Source organism: Xiphophorus maculatus, chromosome 21 (assembly GCF_002775205.1).
Source record: "Xiphophorus maculatus strain JP 163 A chromosome 21, X_maculatus-5.0-male, whole genome shotgun sequence".
NCBI classification, from domain to species: Eukaryota; Metazoa; Chordata; class Actinopteri; order Cyprinodontiformes; family Poeciliidae; genus Xiphophorus; species Xiphophorus maculatus.
The window spans coordinates 11,122,416-11,138,452 of record NC_036463.1 but is presented as its reverse complement, the minus strand read 5'-3'; the positions used below and the strand labels follow the sequence as shown (position 1 = coordinate 11,138,452).

At 40.4% G+C, this 16,037-nt stretch overlaps 2 protein-coding genes across 9 annotated transcripts in view; both read right to left on the bottom strand.

Annotated features, from left to right (window-relative positions):
- atp8a2 (ATPase phospholipid transporting 8A2) overlaps positions 1 to 6,853 on the bottom strand; it is a 63,071-nt gene extending 56,218 nt beyond the window's left edge. For 2 of the 7 annotated variants that reach the window (XM_023326084.1, XM_023326089.1), the window contains exons 1-2: positions 6,562 to 6,853; positions 1,567 to 1,674 (exon numbers count right to left, since the gene is read on the bottom strand). In XM_023326084.1, the coding sequence (XP_023181852.1) occupies positions 1,567 to 1,674; positions 6,562 to 6,604 (151 nt within the window). In that variant the 5' untranslated portion in view covers positions 6,605 to 6,853. Of the gene's footprint in view, positions 1 to 1,566; positions 1,675 to 2,591; positions 2,751 to 6,561 lie in introns of those variants that run through there. The other 5 variants (XM_023326082.1, XM_023326083.1, XM_023326085.1 and 2 more) reach the window with 3 other exon arrangements.
- Positions 6,854 to 7,571: 718 nt separating this feature from the next.
- Positions 7,572 to 14,100, bottom strand: rnf6 (ring finger protein 6). Of its 2 annotated transcripts, XM_023326703.1 has the most exons (5): positions 14,035 to 14,094; positions 12,500 to 12,568; positions 12,046 to 12,201; positions 11,607 to 11,771; positions 7,572 to 10,927 (listed from the first exon to the last, which is right to left on the bottom strand). In XM_023326703.1, the coding sequence occupies exons 3-5, from the start codon at positions 12,185 to 12,187 to the stop codon at positions 9,084 to 9,086; spliced, it is 2,151 nt and encodes a 716-aa protein (XP_023182471.1). In that variant the 5' UTR covers positions 12,188 to 12,201; positions 12,500 to 12,568; positions 14,035 to 14,094; the 3' UTR covers positions 7,572 to 9,083. The 2 variants fall into 2 exon arrangements, with proteins under 2 accessions (XP_023182471.1, XP_023182470.1); XM_023326702.1 differs by lacking the exon at positions 12,500 to 12,568 and having other exon boundaries at positions 14,035 to 14,100.
- Positions 14,101 to 16,037: the final 1,937 nt, after the last annotated feature.

The following is a 16,037-nucleotide window of genomic DNA, read 5'->3' as shown; positions in this document are numbered from 1 at the left end:
GCCTCTTAGGGAAGAAGTGAGCGAGCATGATAATCCTTTCTGTGTCTGCTCTGCAACTTCACCTGCTGTTAATCCATAACCTGGTAATCCTACAGGTGCGACACACACCAGCGACATAAGTTGAGCATATGCAGAGAGTGCCTTGCAAAAGTATTCACACCCCTTGATCTTACTAACGTTTGTCATGTTACAAGCACAAGCTTTATGTGATAGACCAACACAAGGTAGCACATAACTGTGAAGAATATGGGACATAGGATTTTCATTTTCTATTTAAAAAAGAAATACATTTGAAAAGTATGGCAAGCATTTCTATTTGCCCACCTTAAGCAATTGTTTGGGGTGATCATTTGATGAAGTTACAGCTCCAAACCTGTGGAGAATTAACTTTTTTGGCCATGTTTATTTGCAAAACAGCTCCCCATCAACTCATGAAAATCATCCCCACAGCCTGATGGTGCCACTACCACATCTGCACTATATTAGACAACTGGTCATTATTGCACATAACATTTTCCTTCTGCTTCACAATTATGCATCATCCTAATTCATAAAATAAATTGAAGCTTGTGGTTGTAAAATGACCAAATGAGGAAAGGTTGCCAGGGCTGTGAGTACTTTTGCGACTCTGCGCGTCTACGCACCTTCGGACAGCCACTTCCACCGCACAGATGTATTTTCACACACAGACGAGAGAGTGCACGTTTTTATGCCAGAGGATATAAAATAAACCATCATGCATCTACTCCCCTGTGCTTCTCTGTACCACATGCAGGCAGCACTTTTCGTGTACTTCCTCTGTTCATGCATGCCGTGGTTATAAGTGCATGCATGTGCTGATCTCTACAGCATGCATGTGCTAATATTTTTATTTTACCTCAATTTATGCATTTTCTCCACTAATGTTTGAAGTGCTTTCTACTGACTACAAGCTCATGCAATTAGAGAGTGAAGTCCTGTGCAGCATTCACCATTTTATCACTTCAGACCCCAAGGAGCTACAGTTACTCAAGACCCAAAGCAATGGTGCTTTATTTTTCAGCTGCAGATTACGGAGCCCGTCAGGTGAAGTGGAAGAAGAAAAAGAAAAAAAAAAGTTGTGACCATGACTTAACTTGTGGGCACATAATTTTCAAAACTCATGGGCAGGGTTTAGTAACTTTTTGCTTAATTCATGGGCACGACTTAACTCCTGGGTACGCTTTGTTTAATTTGTGGGAACCACTTAATAATAACATTAATTATTATCATTAATTATTATTAATTATCATTAAAAACTATAATAATGGACAAACATGATCTCATTTCATTTTAATCTGGGAATGAATTATAATCACTTCTTCAAACACTTGGCATGGACATGGAATAATTCTTAGCAAGCATTTGGCTGCTTTTTTTTTTCTTCGCTCCAATGTCACCAGACAGGCTCTGTAGTAGATCAAAAATAAAGTATTTTAAAAAGTCCCATTTGTAGCTCATCAGGGTCGGAGGCGGGGGAAACACCTGCCCCTAGCTGCACATGCAACTTGGGTTTCTCATCATCCAGGTTGTTTTTAGCAAACTCACTTTTGTCAAACCTGTCTGCGAGGCGGGCACGCATGGTAGCGTTGGCGCCCTGGTCTTGGTCCTGAAGTTGAGAAGCCTCCTGCCTAATGGTGGTCAATACTAACTGCTCTGTGGGCGCCAAAAGAGGCCGCAGGAGAAGAAAACAACACACACAGGACAACAAGTCATTACACGCGCACAGCGTTTCCGAAAACAGAGTCTGCATTTCAAGTTTACAATGACATGAGATTCCATGTCTTCAAGTGGAAGGTGTCCTGAAGAGCTGCTCAGAGAAATTTCTTCTGGCTTGTGCACGAGTGCCCCCTTGTGGCTTACCCGTAGAAACACCTCATTTTAGTTTCTACTTCTACTGTCTCTCCCAAACGGGATCTTCAGTTTCAAGGCAGCCATGACGACCAGTCATTATCTTTCCAAAACAGATGCGCCGTTGACAGTTTGGCCGATATGCACGACTCGCATAAATTAGATACACAAACAGTGGTGCATAATGGGACCATTTCTATGGGGTGCCGTTTGTAAAGTTACACAGTAAAACATTAACAGCAATAATTTCCTTTATTTAGCCCCATCATTAAAAAAAATTGTGTTCATTATTCGGTCATATTTTGACCATGTTATTCATACACTTATAAATGTCAGAGTTCCAAGCTAAATAGTTAATTGGAGCTAAATATTTAGTTTGCAAACTAAATATTTAATTCCAAAATAATATATAATTTGGGTATAAAAAATTAGTTTTCAAACTAAATGTTTAGTTTGAAAACTAGATTACAAAATAAATATCTAGCTCCAAATTCTTATTTTGCTAACTAAATATTTAGCTCAAAACTTACTATTTATTTTTCCAACTAAACATTTAATTTTTGGACTAAATATTTAGCTTGCTGGCTTGTTATTTTGGTTACTAGCTAAAGATTTAGCTCGTAACAAAATATTTAGATCCAAGCTAAATAATTAGCTGATATGCAAATTAGCGTGGCGTTAAGAGGAAGTGGAATATCAAAAGAAAAGTTGGGTTTGCTCGCCTCTTTATAAACTCCACCGTTGAATCGTGGCTGAAGTTACGTTTTCTTTGTCATCGATTATTTTCCTCCCGACATTTCCACCATGTCAGTTAAAAACATAGAATCTGCTGTTTTAATTGCTATGCAGACGTTTACTTATGGAACTACAGTTTCTTCATAAACATCCGCCACTGCGGTCTAGTCAGAACACTTCCGGTTCATAATCGTTTCATTATTTTTTTAGTTGTTTTAGTGCGTATAAACGTTTATACACAAACGATATATTGAATCATTTTTATATAAATACTTTTGCTTTATGAATGAACAAACAGGAATTTTTGAACGTCGGTAGCCGCTCTTAAAATAGCTAAATAAACCAAATTAATGCTGTTAATTTTTTTTTTTTTACCGTGTAATTTTACAAACGGCATCCCGGATATACATTCAAATTTATCAAGTAGGAACAATTTTATCAATTGTATTTTGTTAGGACCTATTTTAGATATCCCATCAACTTTAAAAGCAATACAATCTGTTTGTGAATATTGTGAGTAAATATGACAGGCTGACAGAAGTGGACGTCATCGCCTGTAGCAGCTCACTAATTGGAGCAAATTACCAAGAGATCAGGCTCCAAGAGATTAAAGTAAAGGCAACGTGAAGAGCATACTGTGCTGGAGTGCTTTTCACATGTTGCACTGATGTCCTAAAACGTGATTACTCTATGCCAGTGGTTCTCAAATGGGGGTACGCGTACCCCTGGGGGTACGTGGAGGTACTACAGGGGGTACGTGAGGCTTTTCAAAATATCTTTAAAAAATCAGTAGGCTCCTCATAATAAGTCTTGGGAAAAATTATTTTGTAAAAAGTTCAATAAAATATAAATGTGTGTTCATGCACTGAATTTTATATTCAGTATTTATAGGGTATTTACAGCACTGTACCTCTTTTTTATTCCAAAAATGTTTTGCCCGTGTCAGGGGGTACTTGACTAAAAATATATTTTTAAGGGGGTACATCACTGAAAAAAGTTTGAGAACCACTGCTCTATGCCATACCTGCATGGCAGTAGAGTAAATTATATCTGCAAATGTATAAACATTAAAGTAGGTTTAACTCAAATATTATTTGAGGAGATAGGATTTAGATTATGTAGTAGAAACATTAGCCTTGTGTTAGACTTACAACATTCATTTTAAAATAAAGCTTTATTAGCAAGCTTGTTTTTTTAAACAAAAAATTCTGGTTTCACATTAGTCACAGGGCAATAACAAGTTTATAAAAAATGTACCTTTTAAGACTCAGAAGATCCAGAAAACTTCTGCCTAAAGTCCTCATGGCCCAGATGACACGCTCACAATCTGCCCTGCTTTTTATTTCTGGAGGCTTCAGGAACAATACACTCACTCACAAAAACAAAGACCCCTGACAGCATGTGCTATTTAAAACACCAAAATGGGATAAACATTCTTCTTTGGTAAATCAATCCATTTAAATAACCCTTTGTCACACATAAAATCATCTGCTGCAGCCTCATATATGATTATCTCCATCTCATCTCCATCTTTTCTTAAGGAAAAAGATAATATACTAATGAAAAAAAAAGCAGCAGATCTTAAAAATGACATTTATGTAAATTAACCTGACTGTTTCTTGGCATGATCCTACATGCATTTGGAGTGTCCTATTGGAGCTTAAACTGATCATTTAACCAAAACTGGCAAGGCTGGTTTTGGCAGCTGTTTAGGACTCCCAAACCAGCAGGGGGCTCCCAAGAGCATTAGAATTGTCATACAAATCATGTTTACAAATGTGATTTTTATTTAAAAACTTACAAAATTAAGTGTTTTGTTGTTAATAGGTTACATTTTTAAAGTAGCCAGACCTGTTTTAAACCTGAGAAGACAAAATGCAGAAACCTATGTTAACGTCGGCAAAAATTTCAATTCTTTCAAAGAACAAGATTAAGCCAGAGGTGAATTATATTCAATAATCATGTATTCAGTCCTTATGTTCTAAACTCTGGACATCAGAGCAGAATTACTTTAAGTAATAAAAAAATAACAAAATATTTTTAAGCTAATACACCTTATTCAAAGTGAACAGAGTTGGCCCAAGTTTGTACGGAGCCTTTTGTAGAGTTTTAACAGGAGGAAACCCTCTTCTTGTTAAGCCCATCAAGTCAAGTTTATTTTTTGTATAGAACATTTTCAGCAACAAGGCAGTTCATTCTGCCCAGTTACCAATATTTTAATACAGATGTTTTTAGGGGAGGAAGAAGGAAGCGAGTTTATCTGTTTTTCAGCCTAAAGGCAAACACAGACAACTATTAACTATTAATTATTCATTGAGATTACTTTTGTCAACCACATTGGTTGAAATAGAAGACCAAAAAAAAAAAAAGATTAAACTGGTAGCTGTGACTTAATGCTATGTAATGCTATGTATAAAGTTATGTAAACAAAACTGCATTACATCTTTTAAATCTACATATTATCATTCTCAATGTATAAATATAAAATGAAGATTCCTTTGGGGCTGTCTTGATGGTTTTGGAGACTACAAGTGAAGGCTTTGGCCAGCTCTAGAAAACCAGTGTAAATAGGATTCAGGCGACATACAGTCCACCAATGTCATATTCAGATAATACTTTCCAGTAGTGAAGCACAATAATGGTTTTGTTGTATGATACATAAATATTTGAAAATAGGTGTACTGTACTTATATTGAGCTGTTTTTCATCACAAATACCACTTAGAGCTATTTTACACTGCCATATTCACCCCGTCACAAACACACACACAACATCCGCACACTCACACACAGATCATGAGGCAACTTAAGTGAAGGAAGTTGAAATCAGACCCACAACTGCCCCCCATGTCCTCTGCATGCCTGTGTGTGGTGGCGCCAGCTGCAGACCACACCTTGTAAATCTCCCCCAAATTCTTGAATGGCCGTTACTTCACAGTACTCTCAAAGCAGTGATTATTCCCGTTGCTTGTGTTTTTCCAACACACTTTTTCCATCCACTAAACTTTCCATAAATATGCTTTGCTACTATACTTTGTGAACAGTCAGTCTTTTCAGCAATTAGCTTTTGTCACTTAAACCTTCCTTGTGGCTTTTTGTTTTTTCAATTATTATGAAAGACAAAAAAGCATACATGTGTTACATATCGTTAGCTTACTGGCCTTATATAGTTTTGTAATTTTCATATAAACTGAATTTTGGGGTTTTCATTAACGTTGTGTGATTATTCTGCAAATGCATTATTTATTTTTTGACAAGAGAAATGAATTAACTTTTCGATCAGATTTTAATTTATTGAGATGCACCTGTAGATGGGGGGCCTGGCAGGGCAGCTCGGTGCGCTCCTCGGACGGTCACGTGGTTTTTAAATCGGGTTTTATTGGATTGGTGCTGCAGGTGCTTGGTCTGGACTGTCTGGCCCAGACGATGTACAGATATTTTACTACGAGGCGCTCTAAAAATAAGAGTCCATTCATGCATTCAACTGGGTGGAATGCAATAATCCAATGCTACAGATTTATGTAATACCATAATTATGTCATGGATCAGTTAATGCAGTACCTGAATGAGCGATGAGGTTACACTCTAGATATTTTTACCCCAAAGTTTTGGACGGTGTTATAGCATCATTAGAGATTCCTTGATGAAAAATATCAGGGTTACACAATAAATCCGTCACCTGCAGACTAATTGCCCTTGAATTACCACCCGGAGGCTAAAAAATTAATGAAGGGATTTTGGGATACTGCAAGTCACCCCATGTGCATGCCGCAGTCTGGAGTTATTATGCCAGGCACATACCAAAACCAGCCGAGTCCAAACAGGACGGGACAGGCCGCTGAATGTCCAGCAGTGACAGGCCTCATCTAATGAGATAAGCACTTTACAATGACAGGTCGCGGTGTGAGGAATCCTGATTGGTCCGCCATTAAGAGGTGAACTGGGTTATTTAACTCACCTCCCTCGCTGTGGATCTTCTTGCCTCTCCGGTTGAAATACATCTTGCTATGGGAGAATGACAATCGGTGTGGCAGGGACCAGGACGAGGAGGAGGCCGGAGCAGTAACATGCTCACGACTCACCGACAGAGCCGAGGAGAGCCGCTCCGGGACCGGGCAGAGCCCGCCTCACCTGCCGCTGATCCTCCTGCGGCTGGAGCTGCTGGGCGATCATCGCTTCTCTGCTGCTGGACCGCGGAGGATACGATGAAGGGGGCAGATCCAAACAGCGTTCATTTCACATATGTAATATAGCGCCACATCCGGTGGATTCTTTCAAAATAAATCACAAAACTGACAAGGTTCCTGTTTGAATTGATCTAAAAAGATCCTTCCTGCACACAGCAATCAGCATCTACAACCGCTCTTTGAAGAAGCTCGGATATTTTGAGTTATATTTCATTTTCCTTTAAGATTATAATTTATTTTCTAATTGACTTGAACAGACACATGAGACAGGCATGGAGGCTCACCTTCCAAGAGACAATCACCCTCAGCATGCAGTCAGAGCTACAATAGAACGGTTTAATCAAAGCATATATGTCTTAAAAGGGTGGGTGTCATTTTATAGCACAATCAAGCACAATATGTTACCTTCAGTTGTTATAAAATAATTCTTAATGACTTAAAAACGCCTTTGCATTTTGATGCTTTGAAATTGGACCTCTGTCTCTTTAAGAAGCTCCTACTCTAACACTCCACCTTCAGCACATTTTTAATACAATGTTAATCATTAAGCCTTTAACAAGTACAGAATCAGGGGCCTAAATACAAATACACTTCTTGGATTTTTATTTCTAAAGAAAAAATTATAATTGAACAATTAAGACACTACTGTGTGTTGGTCTATCACAAGAAACACAATTACGTTTGCAGTTGTAAATAAGTGAAAATAAGTTCAAGGGGTATTAATACTCGTGCGCGTAACGTAACAAAGCATTTTGAAGGAGAGAAGACAACCAGTGTCTGATTTCTTTTTCATACTATATTCATCATATCCATTTTATTTACTCTCATGACAAAGCAAAATATATCAGTTTATATTCCAAAGGCTGATTTCCATCATATTAAATAGGAACAGAATAAATATTCACTTCTGAACCCTTTGTCCACACCAACCCTACTATGTGGCCACACATTGAATAGAAGAGTTCTTATAGAACCAGCTTCAACAGACACCAGGCCTTTTTTATACACACAAACACACAGACAAACAAACCATACACTCTTCCACACATTCCTACACATGGTACTGCAACAATCCTGCAGTTTAATTAGGGACACAAAAGCTGCAGAGATGCAGTTAACGGGTGTGTACTGCAGCTGTTATGTATAAAGTGACAGAAACAAATGTACTGTTTGGGTTAGCTCTTAATCCATTTCTTTTACACAAAAGGCTATTCTGTGCATGTAATGGGAAAAAAAATAGATAAAAAAAATACATCAGGTTACACACCAAGTCAGATGCTAAATGAGGAATTTTGAGTTAGCTGGACAAACCGTACACACTGCAGAATAATCTTATTTCCACATTTTCCGAGTCTGTTGTCTGTGGACTGGCAACAGAAACAATGAAGATATTGATTTAAGAGTTTTGTCTTAGAGCGAAAAGACAACCAGATACAACAAAGTTAATGTCCAACAAGTCAATATTTTCCTCTTTCAATATTGCACAACTTATGCGGACCAGTCTGAATCCCTGATTATCAAAAGAGCCTGTTTTACTGGAACTGTGGCGACAAATCTTTAAATGGTTTTCATTCAAAGTGACTGCTTTTAATGGATGACTGCTGGATCTCTGAATTGCATTTTAACTATAGGGCTTAAATTAATACAAGCACAGAATGAATGTATTTCCAAAGTGAACACAAAACTTGTTTAACCCTCTCAAATTTCATACATTTTTAAGAAACTTTAAAATGGACTCTTTAGGCTTTAAAATAGAAAAAAAAACAATAAAACAAAACATTTCCTTCTTTCATTCTGAGCAGTTGGGATGTTAGCCTTGTATCTTCAAGAACCTGATAAGCAGTGCAGCCCTATTTACAGCTCATACTGATTAAACCAAACCTACAAGTGTGTTGTACGGTCAGTCAGTTCTAAAAAAAAAAAAAAAAAGAAAGAAGGTCACGCATGTCAGACATAAAAGTGTTAGAATTAGACTATTCAACGGTCGCTACAGGAGCTCCTAAAGCATAAAAGCCATTTACTGACAGACTTCTGAAGCCCAATGAAACAAGTAGCAACTAAGGTCACAGGAGGAGCTAAATGACTTGCTCAAAACGTAGCATCTAAAAAAATAAAGTTGTTTTTTTTAATTCTCTGGATTTAAAGTTTCTTTCCTGTTTTGCACACTTTTGGTTCCACCTTTTTAAACTCAACGGATGTTTTCAAAGAAACTAAGCGGTGAAAGCGATATGTACACGCTAAGCCCACTTGGGTTTGCTCAGTCTCAGCCAGCCGTGAGCAGGAGAGGGTGGGGTCAGTCGTGATGCCCTGCGAGGATTGGCTGCCTGCAGATGGGGCAGGTGTTGTTTTCGGAGAGCCAGCGGTCGATGCAGTGGACGTGGAACTCATGGGAGCAGGGCAAGCGCCTCAGCTTGTTGCCTTGAGTGTATTCGTTGATGCACACGCTGCAGGCGCGACCCATCTCACCTTCAAGGCTGGCCTGACCGTACGTACGCGTGGATAGATTGTCGATCTGCTCTTTGGTCAGGCCTCGGGGATGTTCGTCGTCTTCGTCGTCGTTGAGTAAAAAGAAGTGTGCCAACCTTAGGATGGGTAGGGTGCCGTTTTCAACCAAGTTGTTGGTGTCTCGGCTGTTTGCCCGTCCATCTATGGAGCTAACTACTCCACCTCCAAATCTGGCCTGCCCAATCTGCTCATCCTCGCTCCTCACCTGGCCCTCCAACCCTTGAACGACCTCATTGGTCCCAACCTGGCCAGGCTCATTCTCATTTAAATGTAAACGACCGCTACTGCTATTAGTAGCGCCAACGTCAGCGTGGCTGGGCGCAACGCTTTCCGAACTCGCCTCCGTCTCCATGAGCGAGCTAAGCTCCCCAAATCCAGTCATAATCTGACGCAAGATGGACCGCAGGGCGGTAGAGTTGGGTTCTCCGAGGCCCGTCTCGCTGATGCGCCTCAACGGAATCCGGATGGTGCTGACGTAGGTGCGGATCCCGGCTCGCTCCGAGCGGGAGATGGTGCGTCGGAACCCACCGCTGTCACTTTCGAACGTGACCGTGTTCTCAGCGACCCGCGCGCGGGATCGAGTTCTGCTGGCGATGCTGTCCCGGTCCCTGTTCTCGCCAGGCCGGATCCTTCTCACCTGCAAGTCCAGCATGATTGTTGGATGGCGTCTGACCGCCGAGCTTCCTGCGCCTGCTGCGGGCAACTCGCTTGCACGCTCTACTGTTTCCACGGCGGACTCCAGCACAGCGTCGGGTTCGGACACAATTCCCCCGGTCTCCATGGATACAGAGGTCGTGACACCGCTCGGCTCACCAGTTTGGATCGTAGACCCGTTTGGACTGCTTCCAGCTGGTGGGAGGGTGCTTACACTAGGCGTTCTGTTCAAAGGGGATCGACTTCTCCTCGATGCGCGAGAAGAAACTCCGCCCCCTGCTGCTGCAGCCCTGCGCGCTCGGCCACGAGATCGAGTCCTGCTGCTGCGTGATTCGTGTCCCGCAGCTTGGGGTTGAGAGTCGCCCTGTGGCGACACCCGAGGACAGTCTAGAGTAGGAGGCATTTCATTACGCCCGTGCTCTGCCTCTACATTCAGGACATGATGCTGCGATGGTGCACTTTGATCATCGGGAGGACTGGGGACATTAGGAGAAGGTGCTGATGAATGCAAAGTAGAAGCCCGCCTCTGGTTGGTGGCTGGGACTATCTCTGCAGGAGGAAGCGTGGCGGAGCTCACGGATAGAGCGGTGGTACTGCTGCGTGTACGCCGGGTCTCGATCCTTCTTATGGCCGGGCGTGGGGAGGGGTAAGGCGCAGGCCTCGGAGTGGCTGAAGGCCGAGAGCTGGAGAGGGGGGAAGCGGTGCGGGCGGAGGTGTTGAGAGGAGTCACCGGGAGTTCTGGGGCATCCACAGAGTTCACAGTGTCAATATGCTCTCCCGGCTCGGGCTGATCGTGGTTGATGTTGATCTCGAGACTGAAACGAAACTCCCCGCTGTTGGGATTGGTCCGGCTGACAGCCCTCCACGTCTGGTTACCACTCTGGCCGCTTCGAGTCGCGTTACCGGTGCGCCTGAACGTGTTCAACCACTCCAGTAACGAATCACCATTAGAAGAATCGGCTCCAGCTTCTGTAGCCCCTATAAGTAAAATAATGTAAGCCAGACTTAGTAAGTTAATATGCAACACACTAAGGAAGGTGCTCTGTCAATAACAATGTACACACATAAAACAATTACTTGTGATGTCAGGTGAATGACAGTTATATTTTTCTGATTTAATGTGAGCTACAGTGTTCTGGGTCTATTTCTTTAAAGCCATACAATACAGCCTAGCATTCAACATCTTTTATTGGGATTTTATGTGGCAAACCAACATCAAGTAGTGTATAATTCTGAAAAAAAATACAAAATAAAGAAATACCTGGAAAGTATGAGCCATTTTTTTATTTAAGCCCCTATACATTGATGCTCTTAACCCTTGTGCAGTCTTAAGAAATGGGGTCATCTAGACCCCTCAAGTTTCTTACTGTGCATAGGCCCGGCAGGGTCACACTGACCCCGCATACGCTGTTACGACTGTTTTTTTTTATGTGGTTTAAAGAACTGACAGGGAAACCCCCCACTCAACCGCTGTCTGACCGTGACATTTCCCGCACTCCTCCTGAGCGTCGCACTAAGATTGTGGGAAGGTTAAATAAGATCCAATCAACTGCCTTCAAAAATGTGGAATTAACTTGCCAAAGTTACAACCGCAACAAATATTCTATTGTGCACAAGCCAAATTTTGGCTTGATAGAATCCCTTCCCCCCTTCTTACCGGCCCCTCCTCTTCCTCCAGCCCCTCTCTCCTCTCCTGCGCTGCTACTGCTCTGCTGTTCTCCAGAATCAGCAGTCTGCGATCGCTGCTCAGCATGGGGCTGAGACGACACCCGCTCTTTGGCTCCGTCCAGGCGCTGACGGAGTTCCTCTGCAGTCACCTCCCCTATAAAATATGGTAGGTATGAACATGAAGGCTATTATAGCATAAATTGTACAGAATCTAATATGTCGGAATGACAGAAGTGTCAAAAATTCCCAAGCAATTCTACTTAATTTCATTTTGGGCCTTTATTTGCTAAATTATTCATACATTCAACATCTTTTGCTAAGACTTAACATTTTGAGAACCAAAAACCTCTTGACCACTTGGATAAAGGTGCTGCTACGCAAAGAATAACATATGTAGTCTATTAAGGGTTAATCAAAGTGTATCCTACCAGGAGTGCCCAGCAGATTGCCATCTCTCATCAGGCGGTACTCTTCTTCACTCAGTTCATTAATAAAGTTGTAGTATGCCTCCTCCCGTCGAAGACGCTCAGCCTGCCTCCGCCGTTCACTTCCCCCACCAGGAGGGTCCATCACCACCAAAAATGCTGCAAGGGCAGATGGGTTTGACTGTCATTCACACATGGAATTGCAGCATTACACAAGTGGACAAACAGTTCTGTTCAAAATAATAGTGTGTTGCAAGTACATCAAGAACATGTGTACTCTACTCAGAAAGCAAACTATGAAAAAAACGTTTACATTTTACCATTACTTTGCGGAAAAGCCTACATATTCTCATTTATCGTGCGAGCCGAAACATCATTAATCATAATAGTTAGTTGTACAATCACTCTAAGAACTGCTTCATGTCTCTGTTGTATGGAATTGACCAACATGTCGCACCTGTGAGCAGGTATTCCAGCCCAAGGTGACTGCACTACATTCCTCCACTTCTGTGTCTCACGGTGTTGCCTAGAAAACAGCACGTTTAACGCTTGGTTTGGCATGATATTTTTCACGTTGGTCTTGTTGGAACTAAGATGCTGCTCCCTTACCCATTTCAGTGGCAATTCTTTTTTTTTTTGGCATAAGGCAACATCCAAATATATTGAGGTATTAAAGTTGAAAACCTCAATGTAAAATAAAGAGGCCTGGCATGATAGTTTGAGAAACATTCCTAAATAATGATGGCAACCAACATATGACAGTCTGGGAGAATCTCAACGGAGACTGTTGAGAGAGAAATGGGGAGAAACGTAGCACAGTTGAAAAGCCGTGTTGCGTTTTCAACACAAACCCTTCAATTTCACATGCCATGTTGAGATACACTCTTCTACCAAAAACAGAAATTGCTCCAGTCAGTGATATCAGACTTCCCTTATTTTCAAATGGTGTGATATTCCAGTGATGTACAGGGATACAAATCCAAAAGCGGTTTCAATCTACTGTGGTCAAATAACCAAACATCATGTTGAAGTAATTATTCATTTACATTGGTGTAAAGCAGTGTTTCTCAACCGTTCTCAGATCCTACTGTGCTGCAAGCCTTAAGTGTTTCCCTGCGTTCACACACCTGATTTGAATAAATGGGTGATTTACAGGATTCTGTAGGAATTGATAACCTGCTGAAGAAGTGATGCAATCAATTAAATTAGGTGTAAAGCAACGCAACTATTTAGCTGAAACACTCTTTCAAGGCTCTACTAAAGGCAGTCAACGAAGTCCACACCATCAATACGCCATTAAAAGTTGAGGACTATGTGCTAGGACGTCCGTGCTAACACTTACCCTGAAGGTAAGGGCAGTAAAGCTATCCTAATCTGATAAGTGGGTCGAGGATGGAATTATTAACAAATATAATAACGACGTATCTCTCGAAAGGGAAAACTTATTGTGGTTACAGTAAAATCTGCCGAAAACCCAAGAAGACTGCAGCTAATACAGCAGAAAGACTGGCGTTGTCGTTACAGCCAACAGCCAATCACCATCCCGGTTTCCATGAGTGACACTCCAAGCATCCAATCAGTGCTCCGCAAAGGCGGGTCATTGGAGGCTAAACGGAGTTTTCCTCCATGTAAACGCAGAGCAGCAAAGGAAAGACAAAGAATGCCCTCAGCACTTTTGACTCGGACTAAATAACATGTTTGCACTTGGTGATGAAATTCTGCTACAGACGAAACACAATAGTTACCTCTCTAGATGTTTCAAGCCGGTAAAACGTCATTTAAATACGCAACGCCTCGGTGTTAACTGAGCCCTAGCGTATTAGCATAGCCAGTGAGTAGCAATCAGTCGACACCACAGCAAACTGCCAGAAAAACTCAACATTACGCTCATGACAAACAATTTTATGAAACAGATAACATATATGAAGCCTGGCACTTGCTTAGATTACACATCAACAACTGGTGACGGCGATAATTAAGCGATTAAAGTACCTGACAAAGCAGCTGTAATATGGACGGTTCTCTCAGTTCTCTCCTCTCTCAAACCAAGATGGGACCAGTGGTCCAAATTCTAATGCGGTCCGGGAAAAACACCGTCAGTCGTTCGCTAGTTCCTATGAAACGTAACACTCTTTTTGTTTCATAATAAGCGAGAACAATAATACAAAATTTGCTTGTAATATTTTTTCCATCAACACAATGAGATCCAAAATTTAACTGGATCTTTAAGAGATTAAACAATACTATTTTATGTTGACCTAATACATACTGTCTCAAAGCTACTTCCCAGATTTTTCTTTAAAATCAGCCAGACTCACGTAGAATATACTTATACTAAATCGAAACAGTATGATTTAACAGGTTGAAAGAAAGGAGCCTAGTTGTAAAATATATGTATATATTTAAATCTTTAGTATCAAAGGGCATGAAAAACATAACTTAAGTGTGATTAAATAAATATGTGAAATCAAAAACAAATTCATAGAGGAAATTTGTTTGGTTTTGCTATAATTTCTTATTCATTCAAAATACAATTTATTAATCCAATGAGCTTCCAATGGCTTGAAAGATCATTGGACCCAAGCTCACGTTTAACCCCTTAAGTAAGAGTGTTACAGAATTTGTCAAATTCAGCTAAATGCTGCTTGTCCACAATAGTGTTTAGTAACGGCATCTGATCATATTTATTCTATAGCCCCTTATATAATCATCCCAAATACAAATGAAGCAGTTTTTTTTCAATATGCTTCTTAAAAACATTTAATTAAATGAAATCCAGAACTTGAAATCTATGCTGCATTGCCCAGCTGTATTTTTATTATCACAATACATATACCATGAAGAAGAAATGCACCGTTAGGTACTGTCTATAAATTTTATTGTCATGGGTTTTTTTTTTCTTTTCTTTGACAGTATTTTTCCACAGGACTGTTCTGTATGTAGCCCAATTGAACTATTCTACCACCGTCCCTGCTTCTACTGAAGAAAAAAAGCATACCCACAGCACGTTGCTGCCACCACCGATATTCAAAGTTGTGATTTTGTTGACAAAGATGTTAGTTTTCCACTGAATGTCGATGTTACATTATATTGATTACCAATCTTTTAAACATATCTCTATAACTGCTATTTATTGTTAGGACTGGAAAAAGCATTACCAAAAATTTCAAATAAATGCTATGACTACTGGAAACAAGTTGTACTCAATATATGTAATAAATAATAAAACCATTTAGATTTTTGTTGATAGCTTCAGGTGCATTTCCAAAGCACCATTGTGAAAATATAAAAATTGTTTTTGTCATTTAAAAGTATGAGTTTCTCTGTCCATTTTCCCATATTCTTTCTCCACTGCATAATGACGCGTCATTCATGGCCGAGCATACTTTAGATGCCAGCTCCTTTTGCATTATTTTTTTTTTCCATTGTGTTGTTGGCACACACATTCAAGCTGTAGTATTGACATATTCTGCATGCTCCAGTGTGCGCCATCTAAGAATAATTAGCCAGTTAAAATTAATGCAGCTAGAAATATGTTTGTGATTAATTGAAGAGCACAGAAAGCATTTTGTTGGAAAGCATTTTGTTGGACTCAATGGAGAAGCTGTAAGAAACTGATTCAGCTGTGTTTTTTATAAGTACAAGTTATCAGAGGACATGGTTAGCTTGAGTGGCTTCTTGCCATAGATAATTTGTGCATAAACACACACATCTTAATCATAAAAACGTGTCTTATTCTTAAAAGCTAAAGATGCAATAGTCTTCAAGTATACAAGTATACAAGCACCCAATCTTCATTGTACATTTTATATGTTTAATGCGAAAGCAAATTCTCTAATTTACTCTGATGCTCCCCAATAAATTCAAGTTCAACCAACTACCTTCAGAAGTTACCTGATAACTGTGTTGTAGTTCAGCCTTATCATAAATCAAAGTGTTTTGTGAAAGTCTCAGAGGTTTGTTTCAGAGTGTCAAGCAACAAATGAAACAGCATC